The following is a 19,867-nucleotide window of genomic DNA, read 5'->3' as shown; positions in this document are numbered from 1 at the left end:
CAGCTGAAATATCTTTGTCTTTTCCTTACTGTAAGGATCATGGAACTGCTCGAAAGCTTCACCTTCACAAAAATAAGTTTCAAATTATGCAGGAGTCCTGATGGCTATAAAAGTCCGTCCAATTGAACACTGAGGGCATGTGAAGTAAAATTCGGATGAGGAAGGTTTACTTACAGTATCTGATGGTTTGAACTGGATCTTTAATAAGGAAACATCAAGGAGATGGATGAAGACTTCCGATCTGTGATCACTCTCTACTGGCAAGGAATAAACCACGTGCAGTGAATTTTTTTCAAGTCCTGCCCAATCCCCTGGGCTGAACTCAAATGCCACTTTCTCTTTGACACCATCTCAAGTCAGTCTATTTCTTCTTTTCCTTAGCTGGCCCTCCTCTTTCCCCTTAATACATCTCCTTTAATAAGTCCCTGGTCTGTGGCTGGCCCCATCCTTACCTGTGTTATTTATCTATGGCCCGCCACCCCATCTCTACCTGTGTTAGTTATACCGGTGCATGTCTTGTCTTCCCTGTAAGACTGTACACCGTCTTCTAAAGAGGGGCCACATCCATCTGCCCAGAGTAGTCACAGCATTATATATGTATTCAGGCAGCCAGCCAGTAGTCTTGAGTACAAAATGCTGTGGGGGGGCGTGGGGACATGCTCCAAACTCACGGGGACCGTATCTATCCATCTTTGTGTGAGTCAGAGATCCTACTGCAATGCCCTTCATCTGTCAGCTCTCGGTAACTCTCGGCTGAGTGAATGGAAGGCAGGAATGGCAAGGTCATCACACAACCTTCAAAAGCACCAGAGTCACTCTGCACCCATCCTGACTCCGCATCTGAGCCAGAATAGGTAGAATAGCATTGGTAACACCTCACTGGTTTTGGTTTCTTTTTTTCCACTCTGCTTGAAATCCGCAGGTACATCTCATGATGACATTGCAACCCCCGACCCCCAATCCCTTTCCAAACTCTAAAACCCTCAGGGTGGCATAACTCATCCACTCATTCAACAAACATTTACAGAGCACCTAATACATGCAGAGACTTGCCTCTGATAGGCTCCAGGGATACAGAGGTGAAAAGACAGATGGATTCGGGTGTGTAGGGAGCTCACGTTTTAGTAAAGACAGAAGGACAATGACCAGGAACAAATACATCAGAATCCAGAGTGGCTGGAGGGGGTGGAGCTGGAGGAGGTAATCAAGTTGGACTAGGTGTTTGGAGGCTCAGAGTCAATGAACTCCAAGAGAGGGACTCTTCCAAATGGGAAAAATTACATTTTCATTAGCTTAACTTATTATAGGAACACAGCTGGAAATACCTGGTGCAGGAGGGAACAAGGTGGTGGATGGCTGGGTGGATGGACGGACGGATGAAAAAATTCAGGGCAGATGCAAAGTAGTCCACATTTACAATGCCTTTAAATCAATCCTTCCCCTCTTAGAAGTACAATTTTCCTCCCAGCTAAGGCTGATGGAAATCTTTGTGCTGATAGTATCGACAGCCCTACTCCCTAAGCAAGATCCTAGGGAGACTTGGCAAGAAATGCCGACTCTCGATTCAGCCTCCCAGGCTTGGCCACGGGTCGAGTAGGTGGGCCGGTAGCCACAGGAACCACAGTTGATGACCGGGCCATCTAATCCTGCTAATCTGAGGGCAAGGGAGACAGTCACCCAAAACTGCCCTGGACGGAGCAGTGTCAGAGGAGTAATCCGATGAGAGAGCCATTCACTCTCGTCTAAAGGGAAAGAGCGGGTTTCACCAGCAGGCCGGCGGAGCCAAGCCCGCCTGCCAAGGCTTTTCCGATGGCACGAACCCCGGTTTTAGAAGACTCCAGGTGTACAAGGACTTTGGAAAGGGGGACTTGTACAACAACCACCCGACTGCTGAAGAGACGCAATTTCCCATCATCCTGCAAATGTGGGTTTGAAAGACAAAATGCAAAGTGAAAATAGTAGCTCTGTTGGCTGAGTGCCTCCTGTGCTTTGCACTTCTCACAGTTCTCCGCAGCCCTCTCTGTCAGCTGGTGAATGCTGGTGAATTGTTACTATTATCCCCATCTTACAGATCAAGGCGCTGAGGCACAAAGTGAAAGAAGCGGTCTCCACTGCAGAAGTGTACGTAACTAAGTTAAGTGTTTCAATCAGGTCTTTCTGATGCAGAGCCCAAGTTCTTGCATTTCCTTTAAGTAAGTCTTTGATTTATGGAGAAATCTCATTCTGTTCCGCAGGGGTAGGGATGCCATGTAACAATTCTGAAGTAAGACCATTTTATGAGTGTTAGGTGTGGATTTCCCAAGGCCCTTTATATTGACTGGGTAAATACTATGGGTCTCTGGGAACTGCTCACAGGTGGGGGTCAAGTGGCTGCCGCCACCCCTTCCCTTGGAGCTAGGGAGGGGACAGCTTGAAATCCACTGCTGAATCTCATCACTCCACTCCAACTCCCAACCCCAAATTCCCTTCCAAACTCTAAAACCCTGCGCAGGAACAGGTGTGTTAATGAAGAGTTTATGAAAGAGAGGTCAAGACAAAAACTGTCACGGGGACAGAAGGATTTCCTTTGCAAGGGGATTTGTGAGCGAGACTGCCTTCAGACCCCCTGAACACGCTGCCCTGGGGAAACCTGAAGGAAACAAGCTCTTGAGAGAACAGAGGGGCTTGTGTTCGGGGAGCTGGGTGCCTGGCAGCGGCAGATGCGCTGGGATGGGGAGGGCCAACGTGCCCGCCCCTCCACGGACTACCCCCCGCCCCCGCCCCGCCCCTGGACTGGGCAGCACCTGCCTGGCTCTGGGTTGGAGTGACGTATCCCTCCCGGCTCTGAAGGCCCAGGGGCACAGCCGGCTGCTCAGATGGGCCATCTCGCCCGGATTTTTAAATTCCCTCCGAAGGCCGGTGACTCCCAGCATAGGTCTCTCTGCTGGGATCTCTGAGTGCCGGGTGCCTTTATCCAGCCACCTACTTGGCATTGCCGTGCGGATAACTAACAGGATCTCGAATATGAAGCGACCCCAAAGGGCTCTTGAGCCTTCAACCCCCTGCCGTCTCCTCTGGTCTGTCTCATTTCAGGACACGTTGTCACCAGCCACCCAGAGCTCAAGTCGCGACCCTGGGTGTCCCTGTCGACTCCTCCGTGCCTTCTCCCCCACCCCCGGTCCAGTGATCAGTAGGTCCTGCAGGCGTCCGCTCCGGTGATCCACCGGAATCCCTCCATCCCCGCTGAGCCGCGTCACCTCCGCCCTGCAGCTGCCTTGTCTGCTCCTCCTGATCTCTGGCCTGCACTTGCTCCCACCTGGTCCCGCCTCGCACGTCTCCTGCCACGCAACACTTTCTGACTCAGCCGCACCAGGCGAGTATCCCCTTGGCTCCTTCAGCCTGGAGCAGTCCCCCCGGGTCTCAGCTCGGTAGACCTTCCATTGGTTAGTTCTCGGCTCATGCTTCACGTTCTCAGAGAGACAGAACCACCCATCACGCATCTCAGAGCTTCCCCGTCACGCATCTCAGAGCTTCCCCATCACTTGGCTTCTCCTTTCACTCCTGCACAGTCTGTCCCCCTCGCTGATGGGCGAGGACCGCACATCTCTTCATCACCCTTCCTGACCCCAGGGCCTGGCGCTTGGCCTCACGTCTAGTAGCTGCTCTGGAGCCGAATGACTGTGACCCCAGCCTGTCTGCTCAGTGTCACCCCTGTTGCCCCACTGTCCATCTCATCCTCCCGCTGGCCAGAATCTGGGAAGAGGGGCTACTGTGGCCCCAGACTGGCTGCCCCATGCCCTCCACCTGGAGCCACACCTCCCTCCTGGCTTCTCCCCTCCCCTAGCTCCTAGCACTCTCCCCTGTGGGGCAGGTGTGAGGTTATTGTCCCATGGAATTTGGTCTCTCTCCTGCAGAAATAGCAAATAAATGCCCGGGTGGCCGGGGCACCATCGGGGGCTGTGGATTCTTTCCAGAGCCCGGCAGCGTGGGAGAGCTTCAGAAAGAGCTCCGCAGACCCAGCCTGGAGGCCAGGCCTTCATCTTGACGCTGGTCCTAACCAGGTGCCTGGTTTCTTTAGGCCTCAGTGTCCCATGGAAAGAAGCCACTGTGTGTCTGAGATGTGGGCTGACCCTGACTCCAGGCCTCTCCTGACATTCACCTCCCCAAGAGGGAGGCGCCAAGGCTGCCGCTGATGGGCAATGTACTTCCCATCTGTTAACTGGAAATTAACTTAGCCCCGAGGGTGGTGAGCCTAGATTAATATTTAGAAAGGATTTACAAAGAAAAGGACCCAGTTAATCCTGAGATAGAGGGCTTTTCATTTCTATTTGTGAAGTGGGTGGGGACCAAGTCCCTGGCTAGGACAGTCCCCACTTCACTTTCCTCCCTGAAAAGGTCCTTTGCTGATGCAGTTTCTAGCTTTGCAGCCATGAAGCCGGCCCCAACTTCTGTGGCTTCAGCCTCCCTGCTGTCGGATGCACTCAGTGCCCGACTCTTGTCCAAGGAGGAGACACCGGGCCAAGTGGATGCTGAGAGTGAGCGGGTAAAACTTCCAGACAGGATGAAGAGGTGGTGGTGACAACGGCCAAAGATGACTTTTTACACCATAAACTGATTAAGACCTGGACTGCTGCTGCTGCTAACCACTTCAGTCGTGTCCGACTCTGTGCGACCCCATAGACGGCAGCCCACCAGGCTCCTCTGTCCCTGGGATTCTCCAGGCAAGAACACTGGAGTGGGTTGCCATTGCCTTCTCCAATGCATGAAAATGAAAAGTGAAAGTGAAATCGCTGAGTTGTGCCCGACTCTTAGCAACCCCATGGACTGCAGCCCACCAGGCTCCTCCGTCCATGGGATTTTCCAGGCAAGAATACTGGAGTGGGGTGCCATTGCCTTCTCCGAAGATCTGGACTATTTGAGTTGAATTTGAGCTTGAATCTTCCTCTATGCAGGGCAAGCTAGTTGGCTTATTTAAGCCTCAAATTCCTTATCTATTAAATGGAGGTAACAATTGCATCTAATCACATGGTTCTTATGAGGATAAGCAAGATAATACAGATAAAGCTCTTCTCCTAATGCCTGACAGGCAGTAAGTGCTCGGTAAACACTGGCTATTAATATTATATTTAAGTATGAATATTAAACTTTATAAAGTATGTGTGCTCATTGCGCTCAATTGCTTAGTAGTGTTTGACTCTTTCCCACCCCACAGACTGTAGCCTGCCAGGCTCCTCTGTTCCTGGGTCTTTTCAGGCAAGAATATTGAAGTGGGTTGCCACTTCCTTCTCCAGGGGATCTTCTCTACCCAAGGATCGAGCCTGCATCTCCTGCATTGGCAGGCAGGTTCTTTACCTCCTGAGTCATCGGGAAAGCCCTATAATATTAATAAAATTTTATAAAGTATATAGTATATTAGTATAATATATATACTGTATAGTATAATATTATACTTATATTAAAGTGTCCCTCAATCCCATCAGTCACTGGATGACAGGATGTCCTCTTCATTCTCCAGAGCTCAGATCTCACATTATCTTTTACACATTTGTCCTTTTAAGGCTTGGGATAAAATGTCAGCTGGGGCCTCAGAGGATGGAAACATCACATGATTTAGCTTTCAGAAACATTCCACTCCCACACACCAGTGATGAAAAGGGCTTTCAATCCTGGGGCTGGAAATACACCCCTTCCTCCAGGGTTCCCATACTTCCTCTCTTAAATGCCACCTCCTGAAACTGCCCGAGAACTCCTGCAGTCGCTCACACACTCACACACACCAGTGCTTATGTGTGGGCAATGCATCCTGGTGTGGACATTCGGACACACCCTCTTTGCACTGGGGCTTGGAGGGCAGCCCCCAGGGAAGGGTCCACATACTCCTTCCGGGTTGGCTCTCTGGAAGCTCTCCTGCACTGGTCCCCTCCCACCACCTGCTGTGTTTGTTCATCCCCAGAAAGTCCTGAGCAAAATGTCAGGCAGAGGGAGTAACTTTCAGGTTCTGACCACTACCCCGCCTGTGCCCCCAAGATCTTCTAACGCAGGAAGCCTCTGGCTACAAGTGTAAAGACTGGGACACGTGTGTTAAAGTTGCAGAGCAGTATTAGTTTATACTTGATAGATGTTTCCTTACAGTTTTGTAATGTCCCCCAACTTGGGTTTTTCATTTTGTTTTCTTTTCTTTTCTTTTTTTGCCACTTGGTTTTTGTTTTTCTATCCTTTTCGGTTGCGCTACATGTGGAATCTTAGTTCTCTTACCAGGGACTGAACCAGGTTTTTTGTTTTAACTCCAATGGGCAAGGATGGGGTCTTTTCTTCTTACCAAACATTTTCGATGAAAGTTTCAAGAGCCACTCAATATACTGCCTGGCAATTGTATAAATTGATAAGGGCTCTGAATTTTTAAACATTCATGTGAAAATGAACAAGCATCCATTTCTAGCATCCATTGAAAACTTTGGTTCAGCCTTCCTTCCTTTTCCCCAAACCTAGCCTAGGCCCATCTTGACACCTTTCAAGAACAGGACAGTCTTGTAGGTCAGCTCCTGATGCTTTGACAGCATTTACTATCTCACTACAGGCGGTTGACTGAGTTCACAGCTTTGAGCCTGTTCATCCTGCTCAGGTACCAGCATGTTGTGCTGTTGAGAGGACAGGCCTTGAGATCAGCGTTTGCAGGGCTGCCGTTGTGCACCAACACTCACTGTCAGTTCCCAGGTGCTGCAGTGGTAAAGAGTCCTCCTGCTAAGGCAGGAGATGCAGATTCGATCCCTGCGTCAGGAAGATCCCCTGGAGGAGGAAATGGCAACCCATTCCAGTGTTCTTGCCTGGAGAATCCCATGGACAGAGGAGCCTAGTGGGCTACAGTCCATGGGGTCACAGGGAGTCGGACACCACTGAGTGAAGACATGCACACGAGCACAAGGAAAAGCCAGCTCACACATTTCTGAGACACGTGCTTGTTGAGCGCCCGGTAGATACAAGGCGCTGCGCTCTGGGGGCTGGAAAGGTACAGGGTGCTTTGTCCCAGTCAGCGAGTTCACAGTGTTGATTGTGAGGATTACTATTTAGCAAACTAGGAATATTAAGAAGAAGAAAAAAAAAGCTATAGGTTTCCTTTAAAAAAAAAAAACCCAAAAACCTTTATTTGAGGACTTCCCCGGTGGTCCAGTGGTTAGGGCTTCACCTTCCACGGCAGGGTGTGTGCGTTTGATCGCTGATCAGAGAGCTAAGATCCCACATGCCTTGGGGCCAAACCACAACATAAAAAAACCAAAAAACAATATTTTAACAAATTAAAGACTTTTAAAAGGATCCACATCAAAAAGAAAAAAAATCTTAAAAATAAAACAGGGAACTCTGTTCAGTGTTATGTGGCAGCCTGGATGGGAGGGGATTTGGGGGGTGTGTGGGATATGGATACATGTACTTGTGTGGCTGAGTCCCTTGGTTATCCACCTGAAACTATCACAATATTGTTAATTGGCTATGCTCCAATTCAAAATAAATAGATAAAACAAAAAACAAACCTGTGTTTGGCAGGAGGCACCCCTTTGCTTGGAGAACTTGTCCATAGAAAAGACGAGCCTGCCCTGAGCAGAAGTGGGGACATTTGGTTTCTCTGAGTACTTGCCCCCAGGGCCCTTCTCTCTCAAAGCAGTTCTGACTCTACTGTCTTCATATTCAGTGGGTGTGTGTCCTAGAAGATCCTAAACCCAGCCAACCATTTCATCTTGTCCTCCACATGCTGAGCAACCTGCTGGTAATATTTGTTTCCTCGCTGAATTTCACTCCTACCTTCCCTTCTGGGAGCATCAGATCAGAGCCGCTAATCTGTGGACAGAGAGGTGGAGACAGGAGCCCCCAGGTCAGGGGAGCGGCAGCTTCATGGTTCCGGTTTCAGGCTGCTGCCCTGGGGTTTCCTCGGCCTGGAACACTCGCACCCCCGCTTTTTTGTTTTTATTGCTTTGAATGATGGTATTTACTCATTTGCTGACAGCTTTTCCCACTTGAACGTGAGCCCACCCCCTCAACAACCACCAACCCCCCACCAGCCCCTGGACCCTGCTATCCCAGGTAGGGGTGGGGCCTGCATCCCTGCAGGTCTTGGCAGTGTCTCCATCACTTACTGCCTGGTCAGTAAGAGGTGCTCAAAAAAAATTTTTTTTGCATGTTGCAAGAACAAAAGAGTTGGAGGTTATTTCCCACCACGGAGAAATTTCCTCCCCATAGCCCTGACAGGTGAGAATCACTTTTTTAACACATTGGAAATGCAGAGCACCCTATACCATTCCATTTTTAAAGTGTCAATGCAATATGAAGAACCATCTCTAGGTGGTGAGTGGTAGAGAATCTGCCTTCATTGGGTTCAGTCCAAGGGTCGGGAGGATCCCTTGGAGAAGGAAATGGCAACCCACTCCAGTGTTCTTGCCTGGAGAATCCCATGGACAGAGGAGACTGGCGGGCTGCAGTCTATGGGGTCACACAGTCAGATACCACGGAGCACTCATGCACGCACGCATGCTCTGTAACTGTTAGTGATGCTCTGGAGAGCTTGACCAACTTGACCTCCTCCTAGAAGGAAACTCTAAGTTGCCAGTATCTTATTCCCTAGGATGAGCCCCCCCTCTCCCCGCCAGCCCCCCACGGCAGGTTGTTAGCCCTTTCTGGATCCTTGTGCCTTTGTGCAAACTGAAACAACTTATTTCAGTATACTGAGGACAGCAATCGATCCTAGGAGATCCTGAATATTTGTAAAAGTTGAGAAAGAATTCATCCTGTTTAATTAATGTCTGATGATGGAAAATGTTGACGAAGGAATGTCTTCTAACCTGACTCTTGTGCTTACTTAGGTGCTTCAGGATCCAGGTGCTGTCTTTCTGATCACTGAGCGACAACATGAAGGAACTCCCTGCATTGTGGACTAGAAATCTGATGATGAGTGGTGGTCTGGTTCATGGATGAGAATCTTCAGGGTAGTAGTGGCTCCACTTTAGGAACCTGCAGGTCCTTTCTGTTCTGGGTGTGCCTATCTGGTCCTGCCCCTCTGGCTATGGGTACAGGAGCCCAGGGGCCCTGCCAGGAGGACCAGCTCTGGAGACATTGGGTGTGGTCTCTCGTCCTGGGCCCCTGAGGCCCCACATTGAGGATACTGTTCTGCAGAAGCACAAGCTCAGGTATGGCTTCAGTCAAAAACACAGACAAAGCCTGTGATCGCGGCGGCTGCTGCTTTCCCCTGCTTTATGGTGCACAGTGTGTGCTGACCAGCAGAGTTCATACACTGTGGACTCGGCCAGGAAGAGGGGAGCAGAGCTGACTTTCTGGAGCAGCTGCCTGAAACGTCTGGAAACTGGCTGGAAACATGCTGAAAATCTCTGGAAACTGGCTACGGAGCTGTGAGAGCAAGCCCTGAGCCTTTGGAGTGAGAGCACTGATTCCAAGACCCTAGACTACCAGCGAACTAAACCTAGGGAGTATCAAATAGTGAGAATTCACACAAAGGAAACCACTTGACTATAAGACCTGGCATCACCCAAACACCAGTAGCACCCTGTGCAGGACGCTTCACGTAAACAAAAAGCAAAACAAAAATATAAACCCAGTCATCAGCAGACAGGATTACCACCTCACTCAGCCTTTCCCATCAGAGGAAAAACAAACAAACAAAGAAAAAAAAAACTTAGCACAAATCTCACCCTATATGAAGCTTTCACAAACCACTGGACCAAAGAAAGAATTCAACCGTGAAGCCTGGAAAAGTGAAAGTGAAGTCGCTCAGTCGTGTCCGACTCTTTGCGACTCCATGGACTGTAGCCCATCAGGCTCCTCCGTCCATGTGATTTTCCAGGCAAGAGTGCTGGAGTGGATTGCCATTTCCTTCTCCAGGGGATCTTCCCGACCCAGGAATTGAACCCGGGTCTCCCGCATTGCAGGCAGACACGTTACCATCTGAGCCACTAGGGAAGCCCCCAAAGCCTGGAAAAGGAGACCTCAAACACAATAAGTTTAAAAAAAAAGAAACAAAGAAAAGGCAGAGAAGTACTACACAAATGAAAGAACAAACTAGAAACATGAAGTCCAAATAAATGAAGAGGAAATAGGTAAACTACTTAAAAAAGAATTCAGAATAATGATAGTAAAGATGATCAAAAACCTTAAAAACAGAATGGAGAAAATGCAAGAATCAACTAACAAATACCTAGAAGAACTGAATAAACATACAGAGACAAACAACATAATTACTGAAATTAAATATACTCTAGAAGGAATCAATAGTGGAATATCTGAAGCAGAATGAATCAGTAAGCTGGAAGATAAAATGGTGGAAATAACTTCTGAAGAGCAGAATAAAGTAAAAAGAATGGAAACAACTGAGGATAGTCTCAGAGACCTCTGGGACAACATCAAATGCACCAACATTTGAATTACAAGGGTCCCAGAAGAAGAGAAAAAGAAAAGGTATGAGAAATTTTTTGAAGAGATTATAGTTGAAAATTTCCCCAACTAGGAAAAGGAAATAACCAATCAAATTCAAGAGCCGCAAAGAGTCCCATACAGGATAAACCCAAGCAGAAACTCGCCGAGACACATACTAATCAAACTAACAAATGCTGCTGCTGCTGCTGCTGCTGCTAAGTCACTTCAGTCGTGTCCGACTCTGTGTGACCCCAGAGATGGCAGAGACTAAACACAAAGAAAAAATATTAAAAGCAGCATGGGAAAAGTAACATACAAGGGAAAACCCATACGTTTAAGAGCTGATATTTCGCAAAAACTCTGAAGGCCAGAAGGAAATGGCAGGATATATTTAAAGTACCAAAAGGGAAATATCTACAACCAAGATTATTGTTCTTGGCAAGGATCTGATTCAAAATTGATGGAAAAATAAAAAGCTTTTCAGACAAGCAAAAGTTAAGAGAATTCAGTACCACCAAACTAGCTTTATAACAAATGTTAACAGGACTTGTATAGTCAAGAAATACAAGAGAAGAAAAAGGTCTACAAAATCAACCCCAGTTAAGAAAATGGCAATAGGAAACATATATATCAATAATTACTTTAAATGTAAATGGATTAAATGCTCCAACCAAAATACACAGATTGGTTGAATGGATACAAAAACAAGACCCATATATATGCTGTCAACAAGAAACCCACTTCAGACCTAAAGACATATTTAGACTGAAAGTGAGAGGATGGGAAAATATATTCCATACAAATGGGAAGCAAAAGAAAGCTGGAATATCAATTCTCATATCAGACCAAATAGACATTAAAATAAAGAAGATTATAAGAGATAAGGAAGGACACTACATAATGATCAAGGGATCAATCCAAGAGGAAGACATAACAATTGCAAATATCTATGCAACCTACATAGAAGCACCTCAATACATAAGACAAACACTAACAGACATAAAAGGAGAAGTGGACAGTAACACAATAATAGTAGGGGATTTAAACACCCCACTCACCCCAATGGACAGATCATCAAAACAGAAAATTAATAAGGAAACACAAGTCTTAAATGATACATTAGATGAGATGGATCTCCTTGCTATCTTCAGGACAGTCCATCCAAATACAGAAGAATATACCTTCTTCTCAAGTGCACATGGAACATTCTCCAGGATAGACCACATCTTGGGTCACAAAAAAAACCTCAGTAAATTTAAGAAAATTGAAATTGTATCAAGCATCTTCTCTGACCACAACACTATGAGACTAGATATCAATTACAAGAAAAATACTGTAAAAAACACAAACACATGGAGATTAAACAATACATTTCTAAATATTGAACAGGTTACTGAAGAAATCAAAAGGGAAATAAAAAATTTTCTAGGAACAAATGACAATGAAAATACAACTCAAAACCTATGGGATGCAGCAAAAGCAGTTCTAAGAGGGAAGTTTATGGCCATACAGTCCTACCTCAAGGAAAATAAAACGTTGAATAGACAACCTAACTCTACATCTAAAACAACTGGAAAAAGAAGAACACCCCCCTCCTCCCCAAATTAGTAGAAGAAAAGAAATCATAAAGATCAGAGCAGAAATAAATGAAAAAGAAATGAAAGAAACCATATTAAAGATTAATAAAATAAAAGTTGGTTCTTTGAGAAGATAAACAAAATTGACAGATCTTCAGCCAGACTCATCAAGAAAAAGAGAAAAGAATCAAATCAACAAAATTAACAACGAAAAAGGAGAGGTTACAACACAGACACTGCAGAAATACAAAGGACTTTAAGAGACTATTATGAACAAGTATATAGCAATAAAATAGATAACCTGGAAGAAGTGGACAGTTTCTTAGAAAAGTTCAATTTTCAAAGACTGAACCAGGAAGAAATGGAAATTATAAACAACCCAATTACAAGCACTGAAATTGAAGCTGTGATCAAAAATCTCCCAAAAAACAAAAGCCCAGGACCAGATGGCTTCACAGGAGAATTCTATCAAACACTTAGAGAAGAGCTAATGCCTGTCCTTTCAAAACTCTTTCAAAAAATTGCAGGAGGAGGAACACTTGCAAACTCATTCTACGAAGCCACCCACCACCCTGATACCAAAACCAAAGACAACACACAAAAAAGAAAACTACAGGCCAATATCACTGATGAACATAGATGCAAAAATCCTCAACAAAATTTTAGCAAACAGAATTCAGCAACACATCAAAAAGCTCATACACCATGATCAAGGTGGGTTTATTCCAGGGATGCAAGGATTCCTTAATACATGCAAATCAATGTGATGCACTATATTAACAAATTGAAAGATAAAAACCATGTGATAATCTCAATAGATGCAGAAAAAGCCTTTGACAAAATTCAGCACCCATTTATGATTAAAACTCTTCAAAAAATGGGCATAGAAGGAACCTACCTCAACATAGTAAAGGCCATATATGATAAGCCTACAGCAAACATTATTCTCAATGGTGAAAAATTATAAGCGTTCCCCCTAAGATCAGGAACAAGACAAGGGTGTCCACTTTCCTCACCATTATTCAACATAGTTCTGGAAGTCCTAGCTACAGCAATCAGAGAAGAAAAAGAGATAAAAGGAATCCAGCTCAGAAAAGAAGTAAAGCTCTCACTGTTTGCAGATGACTTGATATTGTACATAGAAAACCCTAAATATAGTATCAGAAAATTACTAGAGCTAATCAGTGAATTTAGCAAAGTTGCAGGATAGAAAATCAAATCACAGAAATCACTTACATTTCTATATATTAATAAGGAAAAATCAGAGAGAGAAATTAAGGAATCAATCCTATTCACCATTGCAACAAGAAGAATTAAATATCTAGGAATAAACTTACCTAAGGAGACAAAAAGAACTGTATACAGAAAATTATAAGACACTAATGAAAGAAATCAAAGAGGACACAAACAGATGGGAGGTATTCCATGTTCCTGGGTAGGAAGTATCAATATTGTGAAAATGACTAAACTACCAAATGCAATCTATAGATTCAATGCGATCCCTATCAAATCACCAATGACATTTTTCATAGAACTAGAACAAAAAATTTCACAATTCATATGGAAACACAAAAGACCCCAAATAGCCAAAACAGTCTTGAGAAAGAAGAATGGAGCTGGAGGAATCAACCTTTCTGACTTCAGATTATTCTACAAAGCTACAGCCATCAAGACAGTATGGTACTGGCACAAAAATAGAAATATAGACCAATGGAACAAGATAGAAAGCCCAGAAATAAACTCATGCACTTATGGGTGCCTTATTTTTGACAAAGGAGGCAAGAATATAAAATGGGGCAAAGACAGCCTCTTCAATAAATAGTGCTGGGAAAACTGGACAGCTACATGTGAAAGAATGAAAGTAGAACACTTCCTAACATCATACACAAAGATAAACTCAAAATGGATTAAATATAAGTCCTAAATGTAAGACAAGAAACTATAAAACTCTTAGAGGAAAACATAGGCAGAACACTCATGACATAAATCAAAGCTAGATCCTCTATGACGCCCCTCCTAGAGTAACAGAAATAAAAAGTGTGACCTGATTAAACTTAAAAGCTTCTGCACAGCAAAGGAAACTATAAGTAAGGTGAAAAAACAACCCTCAGATTGGGAGAAAATAATAGCAAATGAAAAAATAGACAAAGGATTAATTTCCAGAATATACAAGTAGCTCATGCAACTCAATACCAGAAAAACAACCCAATCAAAAAATGAGAAAAAGACCTAAACAGACATTTCTCAAAAGAAGACATACAGATGGCTAACAAACACATGAAAAGATGCTCAACATCGCTCATTATTAGAGAAATGCAAATTAAAACTACAATGAGATATCACCTCACAGCAGTCATAATGGCCATCATCAAAAAGTGTACAAACAATAAATGCTGGAGAAGGTGTGGGGAAAAGAGAATGCTCTTGAACTGTTGGTGGGAATGTAAACTGATACAGCCACAATGGAAGACTGTATGGAGATTCCTTTAAAAACTAGGAAGAAAGCCACCATCAGTTCAGTCAGTCAGTTCAGTCGCTCAGTCGTGTCTGACTTTTTGTGACCTCATGAATCGCAGCACGCCAGGCCTCCCTGTCCATCACCAACTCCTGGAGTTCACTCAGACTCACGTCCATCGAGTCCATGATGCCATCCAACCATCTCATCCTCGGTCGTCCCCTTCTCCTCCTGCCCCCAATCCCTCCCAGCATCAGAGTCTTTTCCAATGAGTCAACTCTTCTCATGAGGTGACCAAAGTTCTGGAGCTTCAGCTTTAGCATCATTCCTTCCAAAGAAATCCCAGGGCTGATCTCCTTCAGAATGGACTGGTTGGATCTCCTTGCAGTCCAAGGGACTCTCAGGAGTCTTCTCCAACACCACAGTTCAAAAGCATCAATTCTTCGGCGCTCAGCCTTCTTCACAGTCCAACACTCACATCCATACATGACCACAGGAAAAACCATAGCCTTGACTAGACGGACCTTAGTTGACAAAGTAATGTCTCTGCTTTTGAATATACTATGTAGGTTGGTCATAACTTTCCTTCCAAGGAGTAAGTGTCTTTTAATTTCATGGCTGCAATCACCATCTGCAGTGATTTTGGGGCCCCAAAAAATAAAGTCTGACACTGTTTCCACTGTTTCCCCATCTATTTGCCATGAAGTGATGGGACCAGATGCCATGATCTTCGTTTTCTGAATGTTGAGCTTTAGGCCAACTTTTTCACTCTCCTCTTTCACTTTCATCAACAGGCTTTTTAGTTCCTCTTCACTTTCTGCCATAAGGGTGGTGTCATCTGCATATCTGAGGTTATTGATATTTCTCCCGGCAATCTTGATTCCAGCTTGTGCTTCTTCCAGCCCAGCGTTTCTCATGATGTACTCTGCATAGAAGTTAAATAAGCAGGGTGACAATATACAGCCTTGATATACTCCTTTTCCTGTTTGGAACCAGTCTGTTGCTCCATGTCCAGTTCTAACTGTTGCTTCCTGACCTGCATACAGGTTTCTCAAGGGGCAGATCAGGTGGTCTGGGATTCCCATCTCTCTCAGAATTTTCCACAGTTTATTGTGATCCACACAGTCAAAGGCTTTGGCATAGTCAATAAAGCAGAAATAGATGTTTTTCTGGAACTCTCTTGCTTTTTCGATGATCTAGCGGATGTTGGCAATTTGATCTCTGGTTCCTCTGCCTTTTCTAAAACAAGCTTGAACATTGGGGAGTTCACGGTTCACGTATTGCTGAAGCCTGGCTTGGAGAATTTTGAGCATTACTTTACTAGCATGTGAGATGAGTGCAATTGTGCGGTAGTTTGAGCATCCTTTGGCATTGCCTTTCTTTGGGATTGGAAGGAAAACGGACCTTTTCCAGTCCTGTGGCCACTGCTGAGTTTTCCAAATTTGCTGGCATATCGAGTACAGCACTTTCACAGCATCATCTTTCAGGATTTGAAACAGCTCAACTGGAATTCCATCACCTCCACTAGCTTTGTTTGTAGTGATGCTTTCCAAGGCCCACTTGACTTCACATTCCAAGATGTCTGGCTCTAGATTAGTGATCACACCATCATGACAAGGGTGAACGTCAACATTCTAGGAATCAGCGAACTAAAATGGACTGGAATGGGTGAATTTAACTCAGATGACCATTATATCTACTACTGTGGGCAGGAATCCCTCAGAAGAAATGGAGTAGCCATCATGGTCAACAAAAGAGTCCGAAATGCAGTACTTGGATGCAGTCTCAAAAACGACAGAATGATCTCTGTTCGTCTCCAAGGCAAACCATTCAATATCACGGTAATCCAAGTCTATGCCCCAACCAGTAACGTTGAAGAAACTGAAGTTGAACGGTTTTATGAAGACCTACAAGACCTTTTAGAACTAACACCCAAAAAAGGTGTCCTTTTCATTATAGGGGACTGGAATGCAAAAGTAGGAAGTCAAGAAACACCTGGAGTAGCAGGCAAATTTGGCCTTGGAATGTGGAATGAAGCAGGGCAAAGACTAATAGAGTTTTGCCAAGAAAATGCACTGTCATAGCAAACACCCTCTTCCAACAACACAAGAGAAGACTCTACACATGGACATCACCAGATGGTCAACACAAAATCAGATTGATTATATTCTTTGTAGCCAAAGATGGAGAAGCTCTATACAGTCAACAAAAATGAGACCTGGAGCTGACTGTGGCTCAGATCCTGAACTCCTTATTACCAAATTCAGACTCAAATTGAAGAAAGTAGGGAAAACCACTAGACCACTCAGGTATGACCCAAATCAAATCCCTTATGATTATACAGTGGAAATGAGAAATAGATTTAAGGGCCCAGATCTGATAGATTGAGTGCCTGATGAATTAGGGAGTGAGGTTCTTGACATTGTACAGGAGACAGGGATCAAGACCATCCTCATGGAAAAGAAATGCAAAAAAGCAAAATGGCTGTCTGGGGAGGCCTTACAAATAGCTGTGAAAAGAAGAGAGGCGAAAAGCAAAGGAGAAAAGGAAAGATATAAGCATCTGAATGCAGAGTTCGAAAGAATAGCAAGAAGAGGTAAGAAAGCCTTCTTCAGCGATCAATGCAAAGAAATAGAGGAAAACAACAGAATGGGAAAGACTAGAGATCTCTTCAAGAAAATTAGAGATACCAAGGGAACATTTCATGCAAAGATGGGCTCGATAAAGGACAGAAATGGTTTGGACCTAACAGAAGCAGAAGATATTAAGAAGAGGTGGCAAGAATACATGGAAGAACTGTACAAAAAAGATCTTCACGACCCAGATAATCATGATGATGTGAAAGCCACCATATGACCCAGAAATCCTGCTCCTAGGCATATACCCTGAGGAAACCAAAATTGAAAAAGATACATGTATCCCATCGTTCATTGCAGCACTATTTGTAATAGCTAGAACATGGAAGCAACCTAGATGTCCACTGACAGATGACTGGATAAAGAAGTTGTGGTACATATACACAATGGAATATTACTGAACCATAACATATTTGAGTCAGTTCTGATGAGGTGGTTGAATCTAGAACCTATTATACAGAGTGAAGTGAGTCAGAAAGAGAAAGATAAATACTGTATTCTAACACATACATACGGAATCTAGAAAAATGGTACTGAAGAATATATTTACAGGGCAGCAATGGAGAAACAGATAGAGAGAATAGCCTTATGGACATGGGGAGAGGGGAGGAGAGGGTGAGATGTATGGAAAGAGTAACATGGAAACTTACATTACCATATGTAACATAGATAGCCAACAGGAATTTGCTGTATGGCTCAGGAAACTCAAACAGGGGCTCTGTATCAACCTAGAGGGGTGGGATGGGGGGGGAGATGGGAGGGAGTTTCAAAAGGGAGGGGATATATGTGTACCTATGGCTGATTAATTTTGAGGTTTGACAGAAAACAATGAAATTCTGTAAAGCAATTATTCTTCAGTTAATAAATTAAAACGTAGTGAGAAAACACACACACACACACACACACACACACAGACAAGATGAAGCCTCAAAGCTCAGCCCCAGGGAAGCTGTTTTGTCTTGGAATTGGTGGGAGTTTCCTTGCCTGGTGCTGCTTTGCCTTTGTGGCTTAAATGATAGTGAAGACAGCTTGATTCTGGACAAAAAAATAACCACCTGTTGGATACTAAGAAATCAGGTTCTATCTCAGGTCCTTAACAAGGATGGAGAAAATCTCAGAATGAAATCCAGAGATGCCCCCTTCCTCAGCTGGTACCTCTGGGCATGGCCTTGGTGTCTTTCATTTTAATTAATCCAGTGAACCCGCCTCTACCTTTCAAAGGAATCTGAGGGAAACGTTCTCTGCCAAGTCCCAGCCAAGTCCCTGGGACACTCAAGAACGTGGGCCAGGTTCTCGTGTAGGTTAAGGAAGCCTGAGAAGAGTAAAGATTATAGACAAACAGTCTACCTTTCTTTACAAGGTCTTGTTTTGCATCTCTGAAATCTCAGATTCAGCTATTACAATGAGGTCCTGTTGTAGAAAGAGCTGGCCTTTTATCACCACTTAAAATCTAATTAATCCATATTGAAGCACAAAGATTTCTGTTGTATTTTAGGGTGAGGGGTCATAGAGCCCTCTTTGTTCATGCTTAGACTTATAATCATCAAGCATAGGGGATAGAATTTTACCAAGCAAATTGGAAGGTAACAGATCAAATCCTTATCGGAAAGCGTAACTCTTAGTTTTAACAGAGCCCTTCGTCCTTTACATGAAATACTATATTTGAGAAGAACAAAAACGCATTTCAGAGTGCACAAAGAGTTAATGACCAAAGCTTATATTCCCTGAGCAGCGTTGAACCGAGATTGTCATGCTACTGCCCACCTCGAGACGGCAGCTCCTATAGGGGTTGCAAGGGTCCTAAGATTTGTTGCAATGGCTTTAGTTTTGAGAGTAGCAATGCAATTCATGGGGATTTTGCTCTCATTGCTGGGATGGGTTTTATCCATTATTACGACTTACTTGCCACATTGGAAAAACCTCAATCTGGACTTAAATGAAATGGAAAACTGGACCATGGGGCTCTGGCAAGCCTGTGTCGTCCAGGAGGAAGTGGGGATGCAGTGCAAGGACTTCGAGTCTTTCTTGGGTTTACCCGCTGAGCTCAGAATCTCCAGGGTTTTAATGTTCCTCTCGAATGGGCTGGGGCTCCTGGGCCTGCTGGTGTCGGGCTTTGGCCTGGACTGCTTGAGGATTGGAGAGACACAGCGGGACGTCAAGAAGCGGCTGTTGATCCTGGGAGGAATTCTGTTCTGGACAGCGGGCGTCACAGCCCTCGTTCCCGTCTCTTGGGTGGCCCACGTGACAGTGCAGGAGTTCTGGGATGAGCGCATCCCCGAGATTGTGCCCAGGTGGGAGTTTGGAGAGGCCCTCTTTATCGGCTGGTTTGCTGGATTTTCTCTCCTGCTAGGAGGGTGTCTGCTGAACTGGGCTGCCTGCGGGACCCAGGCTCCCCTGGCTTCCGGCCACTACACAGTGGCAGAAACGCAAACTCAGTGTGCATACCTGGAAAACGGAACTGCCAACCCTTCAGTATAAGGCACTGAGGAGAAGAGCGAGGCATATCTTCCTTCATCAACTGGGATGGAGTGTCTGCAGGAAAAAGGGGTCTTCGTTATGTAACTAATTCTGTGCTGCTCACATTGTCTCATCAGACAATGACTTTTCTATCCTAGATAGCTCATCTTCCCCAAACCTGGAGAAGAAAGAGGCCAATCTTATATCTAAAAGAAAACTGTTGTGGTAAGCATTACATAGGTATGAACAAAAGAAATTTCATTGATCTGGTTATTTCAATCAAAACGTAGTGGTGATTGTTCAAGAGAGTCAGCATTAAGCTTAATATGTTAATTTGGTATTAGAAATTG

At 44.7% G+C, this 19,867-nt stretch overlaps 1 protein-coding gene across 1 annotated transcript; it reads left to right on the top strand.

The window, feature by feature from the left end:
- The first annotated feature begins 18,875 nt into the window (after positions 1-18,875).
- LOC128068366 (putative claudin-24) lies at positions 18,876-19,538 on the top strand. Its single transcript, XM_052661516.1, has one exon. It carries the CDS (start codon positions 18,876-18,878, stop codon positions 19,536-19,538), a length of 663 nt encoding a protein of 220 aa, XP_052517476.1.
- The last annotated feature ends 329 nt before the right edge of the window (positions 19,539-19,867 follow it).

The sequence above is a fragment of the Budorcas taxicolor genome, chromosome 24 (genome assembly GCF_023091745.1).
Source record: "Budorcas taxicolor isolate Tak-1 chromosome 24, Takin1.1, whole genome shotgun sequence".
Classification (NCBI taxonomy): domain Eukaryota; kingdom Metazoa; phylum Chordata; class Mammalia; order Artiodactyla; family Bovidae; genus Budorcas; species Budorcas taxicolor.
This window is presented reverse-complemented; position numbering and strand designations above follow the sequence as displayed.